Raw genomic sequence first — 16,896 nt, 5'->3', positions numbered from 1 at the left:
CTTTCTTGATTTTTTTGAGTTGAGTCTAGTGTCATCAAATTCAAGTCCGAATTGAGTGCAAGTCATATAACTCAAGTCCACACCTATGGTGTCCACATACTTTTGGCTATATACTGTATCTACAGTGTAGATCTTTAATAATCATTCAGCTCTCCTGCTCTCCTCTCTGTCACTCCAGGCTCTCTCTCCTCTTTTCTGTGATCCTCCCTGAACGGCTGATATCTGATCATCTCACTCAGCTGCTTTCCACGCTGCACTTTGATCAAACTGAACAAGCTCAGGCATCAGCTGCTGCTCCCAGCCAGAGGCTTCATGAAGCTCTGGAGTGACTGGAGCTGCTCACAGAACCTTCATTTCTAACGTGCTTCACATTCACTGCAGTCCTAAGAGCTGATCCTGAATCAGTGATTAAAGGCAGTAAGTGAAGCAGTCTGATCTCTGCTCTCTAATTACACAGTATTCTTCACACTGATCCCTGACAGTAATGATCAGGTAACTGGAGAGAATTTGTAAGTATCTATGTCTATGTAGGTTTGTAAACTACATTTATATGGAAATTAAGATGAATAATTTTGGAAATGAATTGTGATAATTGGACAGATAATAACTCTATCCCTATGGAGTTAAAACATTGCGCTACAAATATTATTCTTTTATTTTTTATTATGAACCCAAATAGGTCATTAATATTAAAGATACAAACAATAAAAATAAAAATAATATACTGAAGGTAATCCTAAAATTATTATTTAAGCCTTAAGTATTTTACGTTTCTACTGATTTAAGAATCAATGTGATAATAAATTCAAATGTAGTTGCTGCTTTCCTAACCATCCATATGAAACAGCTAAATACAACTTGTTTTGTTCTTAATTAGTGATTAAAAATCAAATGTTAAAATATCATTTTGAAATGTGTATCGAGGCTCTCATTGCTGAGATCAGCTCTACACAAGCAGCTATCTGTGTATCTGAAAGTCAGTCAGGAGCTCTTACTGATCTGACCGAGTGCTTAAACAAAGAAACTGTCTTAAACTGCTAAATTGTCGTCTAGTGTCCCCCTGACGATCATCTCCTCCTGCTGTGATTCTCTCTCTGACTCCCTTTCTGAGTCTCCATCTCAGTGTTTCTATCTCTCTCTCCTTTTCGTCCATCCTACAATCAAAATCTTTCTGTTTCTTTGTCATGACTTCCCACATTCTCTGCTGGAGTTCAGGCAGGATGATCTTCATGAGGTTCCTCTCGGCCTCCATTCTGGCTTCTCCTTCATACGTCTCCCTGATCTCCTCCATCTCCTGTCTGTGTCTCTCCTCCATCTCTCTCCTCTCCTTTTCAGTCTCTTCTTTCAGTCTCTCCAGCTCCAACTGAACCTCATTCCTTTGCTGATTCTCTCTCTCCACCTCTCTCTTCAGCTCTACCTTTCTCTTCTCATCTTTTTCCTCTTTTAACATTCCCTCTAGTTTAGTTATTCGCTCTTCATGCTGATTTATTTTTGTATGAAAGTCGGCAGTTGATTCTGTAAACTTTATGAACGTCTCCTGTACACATCTCTCCAGTTTCTCTATAGTTTCTCTTTCTTGTCTCTCTCTCATCTCCTCTCTTTCTCTCACAATTTTTTTCTCCATGTCTCTGATCTGAGATTCTGTCTCCAGGTAGATCTCACTACTGTAGAATTTCTCTCTGTTTCCTTCCACCATCTTCTCTATCTTCCCCAGCAGCTCTGAGATTTGAGAACCATCTCCACTCTCCTTAATGCTGAGACAGTGAAACCTGTTCTCACATTTCTCTACAAGTCTCTGGACCTCCTGGTTTCCTGACTGGATAAACTCATCAATGTTCTTCTCTTGGACTTCATCAGTAACAGTGAATAGGATGATGGTGTTCCTCCAACATCTCTCTCCAAAAATCTCCTCCATTTTCTCCAGCATGCCTCTCTCCTCTCCTGTAGACTGCTTCACTGGTATGACTAGGAGGAAGGCGTGAAGTCCTGGGGCAGACAGACGGACACAGAGTCCCACGTCCTGTCTCAGCTCCGCCAGAGAGAGTCCAGGACAGAACCAGTCAGGAGTGTCCACCACAGTCACCTGCCTCCCAGCCACCTCCCCCTGTCTGCTCTCACTCTGCTGCCTCACTGTAGACGCTCCAGCCTGGCTCCTCTCCTCTCTGCCCAGGATGGTGTTTCCTGCTTCTCTCTTCCCACATCCAGTCCTCCCAAACAGCACCAGCCTGAGCTCTGATACAGGAACTGACTCTAGAGAGGCTGAACTAGAGGATCCTCCACTGACTGTAAAGCAACAAAAATAAAGAAATGACGTCAATGTAAGTAAATATTTATATTTATATTTATAAAATAAATATATGAAAGTGTATTTATTTACTCTTTGGAGGAAGTAGTTCTCTACTGTTTCTTCTCCTTTGTGGTGCTGCTGAGTCTGGAGTCTTTGCACTGACTATGAAACAGAAGAATCAGAAATAATGGAGATTAGATATAGTTTGTAGATATACTTTGTATGTATTTATTTTCAAATTCCCATACAGGTTATACTGTTGCTGTTTAATGTTTTCATTAAATTACTATAAAACAAAACATCATGAAAAAATTATGACTTTTGTTGAAATTCACATTAAAACATCAATTTTCTAAAGTCGAATTATACGTTGTAATGTAACACCTCCAGTGTGTGTGGTTACTGTTTCAGAGTGATATATGTTGTAAATTTATACGGTTACTTACAGCTTGGAGGATCAAGCCTTTTGCTCTTTTTCCTCCTGGCTGGAGCTGCTGAGTCTGGATCTGTTCTCTCCTGCAGCTGCTTGTTTCTCTCCTCTAGAAGTCTGTCTTTCTCCTCAACCTGCTTGTCTCTTTCCATTAGCTGTGTGTTTCTCTCACTTAGAAGTCTCTCCTTCTCTTCAAGCTGTTTGTCTTTTTCACTCACTTCAGTTTTCTGTTGTTCCAGTAGGATCATCATCTCCTGTAGTTTGCTGCTCTCATCCTGCAGTTCCTTTCTCAGGGTCTCCAGTTGTGAGTCTTTATCTTTAAGCTGTATCTGAGTCTCTTTGGTCATTTGTTCTAATTTTTCTTGTTCTTCTCCCAGATGTTTTTCTTTCTCTTTCAGCATCTTGTTCTTCATCTGAAGTGTCTCTGTGTTTATTGTCATAAAGTTTTCTTTCTCTTGAATTTGTTTGTCTTTCTCCATCAGCTCTACATTTCTCTCCATTAACATTCTCTCTTTATCTTCATATTGCTTGGCCTCTTCTGAGGACTCTGTGAGAAATACATTCATTTAACTCTGAAGAACCAAACTGAGCAGCACATACATATATACATATATATATATATATATATATATATATATATATATATATATATATATATATATATATATATATATAAAATGTACACAATATATATATATATATATATATATATATATATATATATATATATATATATATATATATATGAGATCATATGTCCTTATTTCAGATTATCACTATAGTCAAAAAAGAAATTGGTCTGTTCATTGCAGATCACAAGGTCTAAACAGTGTGAAGTTTTGATTCATTCATATAAATATTTCATTATATATAAATATATTTTTGTTGAAGCTCATTGATTTTTGTGAAGCTGCTTCTGTATTTATAACACTCATATTTATCTTTAAAACATGTTCTGTTTTTTCTTTCTTGTCTAATTTCACTCTTTAACTTGATTTGCAACTTTGTTCTTTAAATAAACGTGTATAAATCTACTGGAAGTTAGTGTATAATTCTCATACTAAATCTAGTGGTACAAACATTTAGTGTGACAAAATCAGTTTACTAAACAGCATGATGGGATAAAAGAACAGAGCAGTCAGAGCAGCTGCTACACTGAAAAAACTCAGGATCCATTCAGAAAAGCTGCTGATATATGTTAGAAATCCTGCTACTGCAGAAACTCACACCAGCCTGCACACTCTCAGAACTGTCACTGGGGCAGAACCCCTCTTATCACTTGGGTGGGACCCTCAAGGGTCCATCTCAGTACCTTTAGTCAGGGAACAAAATTGTACCATAATCCTGAAAGGCTCAGACATTCACAAGCAAGGATGGGGCGAGGTTCACCACTTTGTGAACAACTGCATGAGCAAATAGTCCAACAGTTTAAGAACAATGTTTCTCAACCTGCAATCGCAAGGAATTTAGGGATTTCATCATCTACAGTCCATAATATCATCAAAAGATTCAGAGAATCTGGAGAAATCTCTGCAAGTAAGCAGCAAGGCAGAGGACCAACTTTGAATGCCTGTGACCTTCGATCCCTCAGGTGGCACTGCATTAAAAACCCACATCATTCTGTAACAGATATTCCCACATGGGCTCAGGAACACTTCAGAAAACCACTGTCAGTGAACACAGTTCGTCGCTCCATCTACAAGTGCAAGTTAAAACTCTGCCATGCAAAGCCAAAGCCACATATCAACAACACCCAGAAACGCCGCCGGCTTCTCTGGGCCCGAGCTCATCTGAGATGGACTGACGCAAAATGGAAAAGTGTCCTGTGGTCTGATGAGTCCACATTTCAGATTGTTTTTGGAAATCATGGATGTCGTGTCCTCTGGGCCAAAGAGTTAGTTAGGTGTTAGTGTCCATGGCATGGGTAACTTGCCCATCTGTGAAGGCACCATTAATGCTGAAAGGTACATACAGGTTTTGGAGCAACATATGCTGCCATCCAAGCAACGTCCTTTTCAGGGACGTCCTGCTTATTTCAGCAAGACGATGCCAAGCCACATTCTGCATGTGTTACAACAGCGTGGCTTCGTAGTAAACGAGTGCGGGTACTAGACTGGCCTGCCTACAGTCCAGACCTATCTCCCATTGAAAATGTGTGGCGCATTATGAAGCGCAAAAAAAAAAAAAAAAAAAGAGACCCCGGACTGTTGAGCAACAAGTTGTACATCAAGTAAGAATGGGAAAGAATTCCACCTACAAAGCTTCAACAATTAGTGTCCTAATATTTGGAAAAAAAAAAAAAGTTTATCTGTTTGAACATTAAATATCTTTGTAGTGTATTCAATTGAATATAGGTTGCAAAGGATTTCAAATCACCGTATTCTGTTTTTATCTATGTTTTAGACAATGTCCCAACTTCATTGGAATTTGGGTTGTAATTAGGTTATGAAAATATACAAAAAAATGTACTTTTCATCTTTTCACCAAAACGTATTTGAGGTCCATATTTGGACTTTAACTTTGAATGAGAAATGCACCTGCACAGTAACTTTATTTCTAACAGTGCACAGCTGCACTGATTTCTACTGAGACTTTAGTGATCTGAGCAAAGCTGACAGCAGTAGAATGTGTTTTAGTTAAAGTTGGTTATTCTACTCTCTGTTCCACTGTTCATCAAATACCTGCATTTAATGAGAAGATTCCTAAATACAGCTTCCTCCTTCAAACCTATCAAACACCGCCCTCACCACCTGACCCCATCTGCTCTCTTACAGCAGCTACACAGAGTCACACAGAGATCAGTTAAGATCACATCAAGGATAAAAATGCTGGAGATCAGAGTGAAGAACCAACAGAAGAAGCTGAATAACCAGAATTCTACAGTTTAATATCCAGTAGTAATCAGGTCTGTCAAATTTTTAAGAACTCAGACCGTCTTTAGTGGCTCTACAGTATCGGCCGCAGCTCTTTAACAAATATTTACAGTGTTTACAATTTTTAACCCTTTAAAACCCTGCTGTGAGCTCGACTGGCCTGCCTGCAGTCCAGATCTGTCTCTATTGAAAATGTATAATGCATCATTAAGAAGAGAATCAGACAACGGCTGCATGGCACGCATACTCCCACAAGACCGTGCGCGAACAAAAAGACGGCGGCCTACAGACACAGCTTATAGATTGCAAGTAATCTTTTCCAAAATATCTTCCTCTTATCGCATAAAAACCCTACTTTTCACCCTAATGACCTGGAAGCAATAGAGGAATTCATCAATCAGTACTACCATCAATTGATAATCATGACTCAGAACAAAGAAAACGGGGAAATAAAACCAAGATGTTTGGCATGTCATGAAGAAGAGAATCAGACACAGACAACCACAGTAAATTACAGCAAACAGGATCCTCAGTTCCTGAAAGATTAAGCAGTTTAAAGGAAAGGTGATGTAACACAGTGGTGAACAGGCCTCTGTCCCAATATTTTCAGAGATTCTTGTTTTTACTGCATTTTACAAAATGTCCCAACATTTCCTGAAATGGCCTAATAATATTCTTCATTAGTAAAAAAGGATGGTTACAACATTACAACACTGGAATCTAACAGGTTTTACTGTCACTGGGTTTTATTTTGTATAAAAACTTACCCATAAGCTGAAGAGATTCCTTCATTTTCTTTCTCTCCTCTTCTGTCCATTCTCTGTCACTCTGTAGAAGAGAATAAAACAGTGTGAAGGTGTGATGATGGCTGGTGTGTCAGGATGAAGCACTGAGAGCTGATATTACTAACAGTAGAGACTCTGCTGATTGTAGCTGATTGAAATATTTAAACTCTGGTGAAGAAGAGATTAAAGGAGAGAGTTAGAGCAGGATTTTCTAACAGGAGTAAAACTGAACATCTGACAACAAATCAGCAGCTGTTACAGTGATGATGAGGGAGTTAGGACAGTTATAAGAAACAACACTGATATCAATATGATGTAATACAGAATATAGAACATTAAGTACTTTATTATTATTTTATTACAAATAAAACTATTTTTTAATTGTATTTAAAAATCAGTGAACTCACCTGCATGATGAGGAAATCCTGGAGAGGAGAACCTGATTAGTGAATGAATTTGACCTCCAGAACTTTAATCAGATGAGATTTCTGTTTGTTTGAGTCTGATTATAATAAACTGAGCAGCAGTGAAAAACATTCATCACCTCAGAGCTCATTGTGTGTGTTTTATAATTACCAACTAAACATTAAACATTAAAGGACAGTAAATCTGTGCTGAGAGACTCTGCAGACTGAATAAGAGAAGCTGATCATTCTTAAATGAAGTGAATGGAAGTGAAGGAGATGAGAGGATCTCAGTAATCAAGTCTTTCAGAGCTGCTGACTCTTCATTATTAGCTGCTTGTTGTGAGTCACTGATATAGAGACTCATCAAACAGACAGATAGTGTGTGTGTGAGTGTCAGAAGCTCCTGCTGTGTGTGTTCTGGGCTGTTTTCAGTGATGGAGGAGAGGAAAACTACAGTAATGAGAGACGCTCTAATGATAATGATGTACTGATGATGGAACGACTCAAATATTCCATCATCATATCAGAACAGTGAAGTCACTCCCAGAGCCAGACACACAGGAGCACAGGAGCATTGTGGGAAGGAAGGAGGGAGATGAAGTCAAAAGCTTTCATTCTGAGATCAGAGACATTGTTCATCACGTGAAATTTACCTGAATCTCAATATTATGTAGCTGCTTGATGTCTGTATTGAATGTAGTTCATGTGATAAGAGTATAAAATCAGTCACTACCAGCAGAGAAAGAAGTAAACACAGTTATTTACTTACCCATCGTACTGTGGAACAAAAACAGAAGGAAACACAAAGTTAGTCAAATCTCCATGAGAAACACTTTACAGTTATAATATTTCAGTCTTTTTAACTCTTTATCTCCTGATCAGAATCTCCTTTTCTCATCTGTACTGTAGTTCTTCATCCTTCACTACTGAACTGTCACTCAGTGCTTTCAGTGCAGCTCCATGACTATTATTAACTAATAGAGAGTCAATCAGGAACAGATCATGAAGGAGCATGTGAAATAAATCATTAAGAAACGGTAAATAGAAGAAGAGAGTTTTGTGTTGTGGAGCTTCATGAATGAATGAGGATCATGAGCTGAAGGAAAATTAATGAATAAACTGAATGAAAGACTAAAAGATGAATCTCTATTGAAACAGTCAGGAGTCGGAGCTTCAGGACAGCCTAATACTCAAACACTATCAACCATCAGTTACTCATACAGAGCTTCTTTATTTGAGTTTTACCTGCAGCTCTGAAAGATAAATAAATAAGGGTTTAAATGTAAGATAACAATACTTATGATTACGCTAATACTGATAAAGAAAATAATAATGCATATCTGCTACTACAACAACTATTACTATTACTACTACTACTACTACTAATAAGTTTCTTCACCATCATCATCGTTAACCGCTTAGTCCAGATAGGGTCGCAATAGCAGTTGGGAGAGTAGAGAATCCCAGACCACCCTGTCCCCTGTAACTTCCTGTAGCTCATTCCCGGGGACCCCAATATAATATAATGCCTCCAGCATGTCCTAGAATGACACTAGTGTCTTGTCCCGGTAGGCTGTGCCTGGTACACCCCCACCAGTAGGCGTCCAGAGGGCATCTGGATCAGATGCCAGAACCACCTCAGCGGGCTCCTCTCAATGTGGAGGAGTAGCGGCTCTAATCCGAGCTCCTGCCAGATGACCAAGCTCTTCACCCTATCAAGTAAAGTGTAGCCCGCCACCCTGCGAAGAAAGCTCATTTCCTCTGCTTCGCGATCTCATTTGTTCGGGCATTACCCACAGCTCATGACCATAGGTGAAGGTCAGATGTAGACCAACCAGTAAACAGAGAGATTCACCTTATGCCTCAGCTCCCTCTTCACCACTATATTCTGGTACAGTGATCGCATTACTGCTGCCGCCTGTCCCAGCCTGCAGGTAGTCTCAGAATCCCTCTTCCCATTAGTTGTGAACATGACCCCAAAATACTTAAACTCCTTCACCTGGGGCAAGTCCTTTCCCCTTATCTGGAATGGGCATGCCATCCTTTTCCGGGCTAAGACCATGGACTTGGAGGTGCTGATCTGCATACCAACCACTTCATGCTCAGCTGCAAACCACTCCAGTGAGCGCTGGAGGCATCCATGTGATCCAGCCAAAAGAACAACATCGTCTGCATATAGCAGAGATTCCACCTTCCAGCCTTCACACATAATATCCTCCTGACCCCGGATATGCCTTGACACCCTGTTCATGAATAACACGAACAGGAGTGGAGACATGACACAACCCTGGCGGAGTCCAACACTGAAAGAGTCCAACTTCTTGGCGAGTATACGAACACAGCTCTCACTCCGAGAGTACAGAGAATGAATGGCTGAGAGTAGTAGCCCTGGCACCCCATACTCCCAGAGGACCTCTCACAAGATATCTTGGGGAACATGGTCATAAGCCGTCTCCAAGTCCACAAAACACATGCAGACTGGGTTGGCAAACTCCACAACAATCTGTGAGTGGGTAAAAAGCTGGTCCATTTTCCACAGCCAGGACGGAATCCGCATTGTTCCTCCTCAATCTGAGGTTCAGCTATCAGTCAAAGTCTGCTTTCCAGCACCTTGGCACAGACTTTCCCAGGGAGGCTGAGCAGTGTGATAACCCAAAAGTTGGCACACACCCTCCAGTCCCCTTTCTTAAAAATAGGGACCACCACCCCAGTTTGCCAGTCCAAGGGTACTGTTCCTGAGGTCCATGCAATATTCCAGAAGCGTGTCAGCCCCACAAAATCCAGAGTCTTAAGTATCTCTGGACGAAACTCTTCCACGACTGGTGTCTTGCCACTGAAGAGCTTGCCAACTACCTCAGTGACCTCCACCAGAGAAATGGAGCTTGACATGCCAGAAGCCTCTGGCCTTGACTCCCCTGAGGTAGGCATCTCTCCCGGATTAAGGAGTACCTTAAAACGCTCCTTCCACCGACTGACAATATCCTCATTTGAAGTCAGTGTTTCTCCACTCCTGCCGAAAACAGCTTGGGCAAAGCCACCCTGACCGTTCCTGAGTTGCGAGTTGTCCAGAACCTCTTTGAGGATGACTGAAAGTCTTTTTCCATGGCCTCACCAAACTCCTCCTATGCCCTGTTCAGGAGATGGCTCCTCAAAGTCCTGGTCAGTACTCTGTAATCTCTGTCATCCTCATCTGTAATGAGTCCCGTGATTGCTGAGTCATGTCAAAACATGTCAAACACACCCATGCCCTCTCATAATGTGGTCAGTTGGTGTGATAGTCCAGAATCCAGTCTGATAGGTAGTGATCCACCCCTGTGTTCTCCAGCTTGTCCCTCAGGGGCCTAGGCTGTATAGTGTTAAAAGCCCAGAAGAAATCACAGAACATGATTCTCACAATGCTCCCAGGCTTCTCCAGGTGAGAAAGAGCTCTGTGTAGCAGGTAGATGACCGTGCCATCCACGCCAATGCCAGGTTTATAGGGAAACTGGAGTGTGTCCATAGATGAGCTAATCAGAGGGTGGAGATATATAAGGACCAGCCTCCCTAGCATCTTCAGAGGGATGTGACATCAGGGCCACAGGCCTGTAGCTGCTGAGGTCCTTTGATTGCTGCGTAACATAAGGTATTTTCCACAGTTATGGTACCTTCCCGAGCTTCAGGCTCATGTTGAACATGTGTTCAACTATCCCACACAGTTGATCTACGCAGGACTTAAGGAGCCTGGCGCTGATACCATCCAGACCTGTAGCTTTCTTCACTTTGATATTTCTGAGCTTCTTTCTCACCTGGGCTGTTGCAAAGCACAGATTGAAGCAGTGGAGCTGTGCATTGGAGAGTGCAGGTAAGGAGGTTGAGCTGACAGTAGAAAGAACAGTGGTAGGTGGCTGTGAGGTGAGAGTTTTGAATAGGAGGCTAATTAAGGAAGAGGGGTCACGGCAGTGCCCTGAGGGTCCAGAAGAGGGGAGCTGCAACAGGGGAAAATGTGTAGCTGGCTTTTCTCTCCCTTATTTTCCTTCTCAGTTTCCTCTGCACAGCTTTCAGTTCCTCCTTGTCACCTGATCTAAAGGCCCTCTTTTTCTCCTTCCAGAGAGCTTTTATATCAGGGATAATCCTACGTTACTCTTAAAACTACTTCAGACAAACAAAACAATTCTTATAAATCAAATCTCAAAAACTGCCTGTTTGACTTTTACATTGTCTGTAGTTCATATTTCAGCTCAGTTCAGTGATTCTGAGAGAAGAGCTCAGTATTTAAGATGATTTAGAACTGAACTAAACTGATTTAGAGTCTAAACTAAAACTCTGCTTGAGTTCATTAAATAAATGAAGCTTTTTTCTTGAATGTTTGTTGATGGAAATTCATGATGTGTCCTGTCAGGCTGAAGGTGAGCTGGCTTGAAATGATTCAGCTGTAAAACTGCAGTATTGCTGTGATTTTACAGATGTAGAGAATCTTCACCATGATCACTAGATTTACAGGCTAGAGATCACATTCACTCATTATTTACCTTAAACTCTTTACAAGATCATAAGATTAAGATAAGATTTAATCTTCTATTTATACTTTGTTTTATATACCATGTTTTATCATGTTTGCATTCATTTATATGATATTTATATTACATTTGGTCTTGATTAGTTTGTATTTTACAGTCAAGGCATGAATTTCAGTTTGAAATACTGTGGTTTCATCAAATGTTCATTTGGTGGCGCTGGACATAATACAGCTCCTGGCAGCAGTGGACATTGCTAAAGAGAAATGAGCTTATGTTATTGGTTACTGGCATGCACAACAAATCTGAACAGCGTGCGAGTCCACAGAGACTGAAGTGTGAATAAAGATGCGCAGTGTTGGTTTTATCTCCTCACCACACGCAGCTCAACTCTGAACATGCCCCTTTTAGTGTCTTTACTTTGTGGCAGCTTTAATTAGGACTTTTTGTGAGAGTCAGCAGCCTGTAGTGATGTCACATATCACATGTAATATATAGTTTTTAACTTTTAATCAAAATTTTTTATTTTGTTCATATAAAAATTTTTTTAGTAAGCTGCAGTTGTAAGTTTTCCACTGTTCAGTCATGATGTGGAGGTTTAGAGTCAGAGTGAGAAACTGGTCACTGGTTTTTCCACTGAAATGCTCCATCTGTCCTTCACTCCACATTAACATCATTTATCCTCTGTGTGTTTTACCTCCTTTATCTGAACACAACACCATTCTGAATATCTGTGTTTCTCATTTCTGTCTTTTCAGCTTTCATTCTGAGACGCTGATGATGATGATGATGTGTTTATGTAGAGTGAGCTTCAGGAATACTTACCCCACATTCCTACTGTACACTCCTCTGTTGTGTCTCCATTGGTGACCTGACAAAAATAAACCCCTCTATCTGACCCTCTACATTCTCTGATCTGTAAGGAGACGTTTCCTCTCTGCAGCTCCTGAGTGAACAGACTCACTCTGCCCTCGTAGCCCCGCCCCTCTGTCACCTGCCTGTTCTTATAGAGACAAACACAGTCTGTCTCCTTAAACCACCTGATCTCCATGGCAACAGCACTGATTTCAGGAGACAGGTGACAGGAGAGAGTGACTGCAGAGGGAGACTGATACTCTTCATCACGGGGTCCAAAGAGTTTAAACTCATCTGTGTAGAAACACAAACACACACACACACACACACACACACACACACACACATACACACACACATTAATAGTTGTGTCTCGTGTGTCTCCACAATAAAAATCAACTCTGGTTGAATATTATTTAATGAAGTTCACAGTAAAACATTTTGTAGCTTCTGGAAGTTTAACTTACTGTTTCTTGCAGCCGCCATTTTTATCTCTTTACCTCCTCCTACAGATTCACACTAATACAATCCTACAGAGAGAGAGAGAGAGAGAGAGAGAGAGAGAGAGAGAGAGAGAGAGAGACAGAGAGAGGGAGAGAGAGAGAGAGAGAGAGAGAGAGAGAGAGAGAGAGAGAGAGAGAGAGAGAGACAGAGAGAGAGAGAGAGAGAGAGAGAGACAGAGAGAGAGAGAGAGAGAGAGAGAGAGAGAGAGAGAGAGAGAGAGAGAGAGAGACAGAGAGAGAGAGAGAGAGAGACAGAGAGAGAGAGAGAGAGAGAGAGAGAGAGAGAGAGAGAGAGAGAGAGAGAGAGAGAGAGAGAGAGAGAGAGTGTTTTTCAGTGGTCTTTCTCCTGATTATCCTGATTAGCATGATGCTAACTGCTCTCACCTCCGCTGGTCTTCATACAGTCATTTCGCTGCTGGAGGTGAAATATGTCCACATTTTAAATCAGTTCATATCAGGTTTTTATCAATAACAGCAGATCCATAATAATAAGACCGAGTTTAAACTCTCCACTAACCTCACACACGACTCTCCACTTTAGTGTCCAGAGAGGAAGAAGCAGCGACTGCTTTCACTTCCATCTTCATTCCGGTCATTGCACTTGATCCAGTCTTGGTTGCCAGATTGGTTTGAGAATTTTCAGCACAGCAACTTTTAAAAATCTGCTGTTATACACAAAAACCTATAAACATCTGGCAACTCTTTCTCAACTCAGTCCATCTGAACGAGGCCATTTATTGACTTTCTAAGCTGAATAACAGTAACAGGCAGAAATCTGTTCTCATATGAAGAAACTGAATGATCTGCTTCAGACGGCAGACGGTTTTTCTCACAAGCTAAAGCTCCATATGTGCTCGCTAGACAATCATCCATCATATTAATACTAATAAAAGGGAATGAAGTTCACTGATGGAGCCTCTTTTAGACTAAACTCAGTGTTACAGCAGGAACATTCAGAGAGAGAGACTCACATTTTCATCATCATCATGAAGGACATTGGACAAGTACCTCAAACCAACCCTGGCATGACACTGAGGAAAGATAATGTCCAGTTCTAGAATTAAACAGCATTCCATTCATAGACAGAAAGAAAAAAACTAAATTTTATAAATACAGTACAATAAGCACCACCCTAAATGCGTGGTGGAATTCAAACTAAATTCTTAACTATAGCCACTCTCCCTCCGGTCATACTCCTCTATGGAATAATCCCATGTTTTTAATAAATAACAAACCTTTTATATTCTCATCCGGGAAGCAGATAGGAATAACCAGCCTGGCACAGCTGTCCTCTGACAGCTTGCTCATGACCTTTGATGACATCAAAGAAAAATACAATTTACCAGCTAGCTGTCACTTTCAGTATATACAACTCAAAGATGTTCTAAGGAAAACAGTTAATAGCAGAAATTTCTGCAGTCACACTCCCTTAAACCTCAGAAAATGTTATCACAAATATATAAACTTTTAGCCTCAAAGGACAACACTGTCTCACTCCCAATTGAAAAATGGACCTCAGATATAAAAGAAACATGCAATGTCAACTGGCAAAATGTATGCAGTCTCATCTTCTCTAAGTCCAGCAATTCAAACCTCCAACTAATTCAATATAAAACCCTTCACAGAATATATATTACAGCCTCTAAACTACACCGTATGGGATTCAGTCACAGTGATAAATGCCAACATTGTCCAGTATTAAAAGACAACTGCTATCATGCCTTCTGGAATTGTCCCCTGACCCAGCAGTTTTGGTCAGAGGTCATGGACAGGCTATGAGTGATTTTTGACCTTGTCATCCTTTTATGTACCATTGCAGCACTACTTAATGACCTTTCCTCACTTTCATCACCCAATCACCTCAAATCCTTTATATTCATATCACTTACCATTGCTAAAAAAGCTATAGTGCTGAACTGGAAGGACAGAACCAAAATTTCTTTGAGAACAGATCACTGTAACCTGGAGAGACTTACAGCAAATTTAAAAAACACAAAATCGTTCAAGGAAACCTCACAATTTATACAATATATTCAGAGCTGACTTCTCTCTCCAAACTCATCAGGAAAGGGTTAAAACCCCTACATAAGATTTGATAACTACCCAGGTTATGATTACATATAAAAAAAGGGAAGGGGGCATTACTGCTTTTTATTGTTTTGTTAAGTGTTTGCATTTGTCTGTCCAGTTTGTCCATTGTTATCGTTCTTCTTATTATTATTACTATTATTGTTATTTCATAATTTCTCTTTACTTCTGTTTTGCCTCTATTATTTTTGTTTTTTGTTTTACTCAAAGCAGAGGGTGGATGGGGGGGGGGGGGGGGGGGGGGGTGTTTGGAGGGATGTTGGGTGGTTGTGGTGCCACATCACTTAATACCTTGATAAACGATGAGTTGTGACATTAAAAACGAAGTCATCATTAATAATAATAATAATAATGTCATCTGGAAAGGGGGGGGGGGTTGTGTGGCCAAGGAATATTGGCCCGGGGAAAAAAATCATCATGAAGGAGGTTCTTCATCAGGCAGCCGTGTTCTTCACACAGTGTTTTGGGGAGAAGAGCATTAATGAGTGTTAAACACGGCTCAGCTAACATCACTACTGTTATCACTCTGATCAACACTTTCAGGCTCACAATAAAGCTCTGAGATGTTTATTTGATGTTCAGCAAAGTGATAGAAGTAAATGTGGAATCAGAAGCAGAGCATCAGTGAACATCACACTGTAGTTACTGATAACATTATAAAAGCTCTTTCAGTGTCTTATCAGTGTTTGTTTCTAATGCAGAGACTCTGCTGACACTAATGCAGGAACATTTTATTCACTTTTCCAGTAACATCTACAGGCCTTCAGAGCACTGTGTATTTCTCATGATATAAAATCTTTACACTTCTATTAAACTGAGAGCTGTTCTACACTGAGATGTTAAAGACTGAAGAAAAAGCTCTTTATGAATGAGGTTTTGTATTAAACTACATCTGGAGACATTTGGAACATTTAAAATATTCAATCTGTTCTGTCACCACAAGAGGGCAGCAGCAACTACATGGTCTGAACCTGCTTTCATTTGTTTACTCCTCTTAAACTGAGAGCTTTTATGGCTTTAATGGCTGTTTCTCCTCCTTTTTCTTTTCTGTTTGTTCACCATAATCTATCAGCTCAGCAGTTTCCATGTTATTTATTCAGCTGTGGACAGGGGTTAGCATAAGTTCGCTCACCGTTCTGCGGCACCACAACTCCATATGCAGCAGGGTGTGATTCCTCCTGGAACCATCTTCAACAATTTCTGTGACTTGTGCCACAGTAGCCATTCTGTCAGTTTTGAGAATGACATCCTGTCGCTGGTTTGTGGTTAGGGTCTGAGCTAATACACTTGATGGACAAGACCCTGACCATAAAACAAATGTTTAGCTGAGCTGCAGTTCTGATCTAAAAACAATCAACCCAAGCCACCATAGAGGAAAGTCTAGAGGACATCAGGCGCAGCCATCAAATAAATACCCCATGCAATCGCAGCCAGCCTATCAGGTGCAAGCAATGTTATGAGACTCCAGCCAATCACACTCAGAAGTGATAGAGAGATAGAGAGAGAGAGAGAGAGAGAGAGAGAGAGAGAGAGAGAGAGAGAGAGAGAGAGATGCAAAACAAAACATCATAGGGACGAAACAGCATCCCAGACCTTGACATGAACCAACTGATTGGCTAATAATTTCTTCTGGTCTCTGCAAAATCAAGCACCAAATAACAGACACACATCTCTAAACATCTACAGTATATGTAGTTATATGGTTAATCCAGTAGGTAAACACTGCATGCTGGCATATAAACAACATCACATCAGTGCATGAGGAAAATGAGCCTTGGCGCCACCTGCAGGCTAATTCACTTTCTCTACTTTCACTCTGAACCACCAACTACAAGACAAAATCAACTGCTTAGCTGAGCTGAGGATGTTCAGACCTTTGACTTAATTCCACTGACAAGTCTAATTCAGTACCACTTTTCATATTAATTACCATAGAGATGTCAGAGGTTGTTCATGTCAGGACACTTCAGGGCAGGACGACCTTAAAGCTGCACTGTGTAAGACTGTTTGTGTGTGAGCTGCTATGAGTCGCCCTGTAAAGCCTAAATGAGTCATTTATAAGTCTGGGGTCTCAGGTCAGATTTTGCAGTTTTTTTCAGAGATTTTTAGACATGCAGCTTTTGATCACTGTTTCTGTAGTGTGTAAACCTTTGCTAGGATTACTAGCTTCAACAG

At 40.6% G+C, this 16,896-nt stretch overlaps 1 protein-coding gene across 1 annotated transcript in view; it reads right to left on the bottom strand.

Annotated features, from left to right (window-relative positions):
* LOC108429070 (trichohyalin-like) overlaps window positions 1-13,214 on the bottom strand; it is a 38,207-nt gene extending 24,993 nt beyond the window's left edge. Inside the window, exons 1-8 of the mRNA XM_037533364.1 lie at window positions 13,151-13,214; window positions 13,018-13,048; window positions 12,598-12,660; window positions 12,101-12,424; window positions 7,552-7,559; window positions 6,783-6,800; window positions 6,358-6,418; window positions 2,936-3,264 (exon numbers count right to left, since the gene is read on the bottom strand). Coding sequence (XP_037389261.1) covers window positions 2,936-3,264; window positions 6,358-6,418; window positions 6,783-6,800; window positions 7,552-7,559; window positions 12,101-12,424; window positions 12,598-12,616 — 759 coding nt within the window. The 5' untranslated portion in view covers window positions 12,617-12,660; window positions 13,018-13,048; window positions 13,151-13,214. The remainder of the gene's footprint in view (window positions 1-2,935; window positions 3,265-6,357; window positions 6,419-6,782; window positions 6,801-7,551; window positions 7,560-12,100; window positions 12,425-12,597; window positions 12,661-13,017; window positions 13,049-13,150) is intronic.
* Between the last annotated feature and the right edge of the window lie 3,682 nt (window positions 13,215-16,896).

Source organism: Pygocentrus nattereri, chromosome 23 (assembly GCF_015220715.1).
Source record: "Pygocentrus nattereri isolate fPygNat1 chromosome 23, fPygNat1.pri, whole genome shotgun sequence".
Classification (NCBI taxonomy): domain Eukaryota; kingdom Metazoa; phylum Chordata; class Actinopteri; order Characiformes; family Serrasalmidae; genus Pygocentrus; species Pygocentrus nattereri.
Note: the sequence above shows the minus strand (reverse complement) of the source record. Positions and strands in the feature narration are given on the sequence as shown.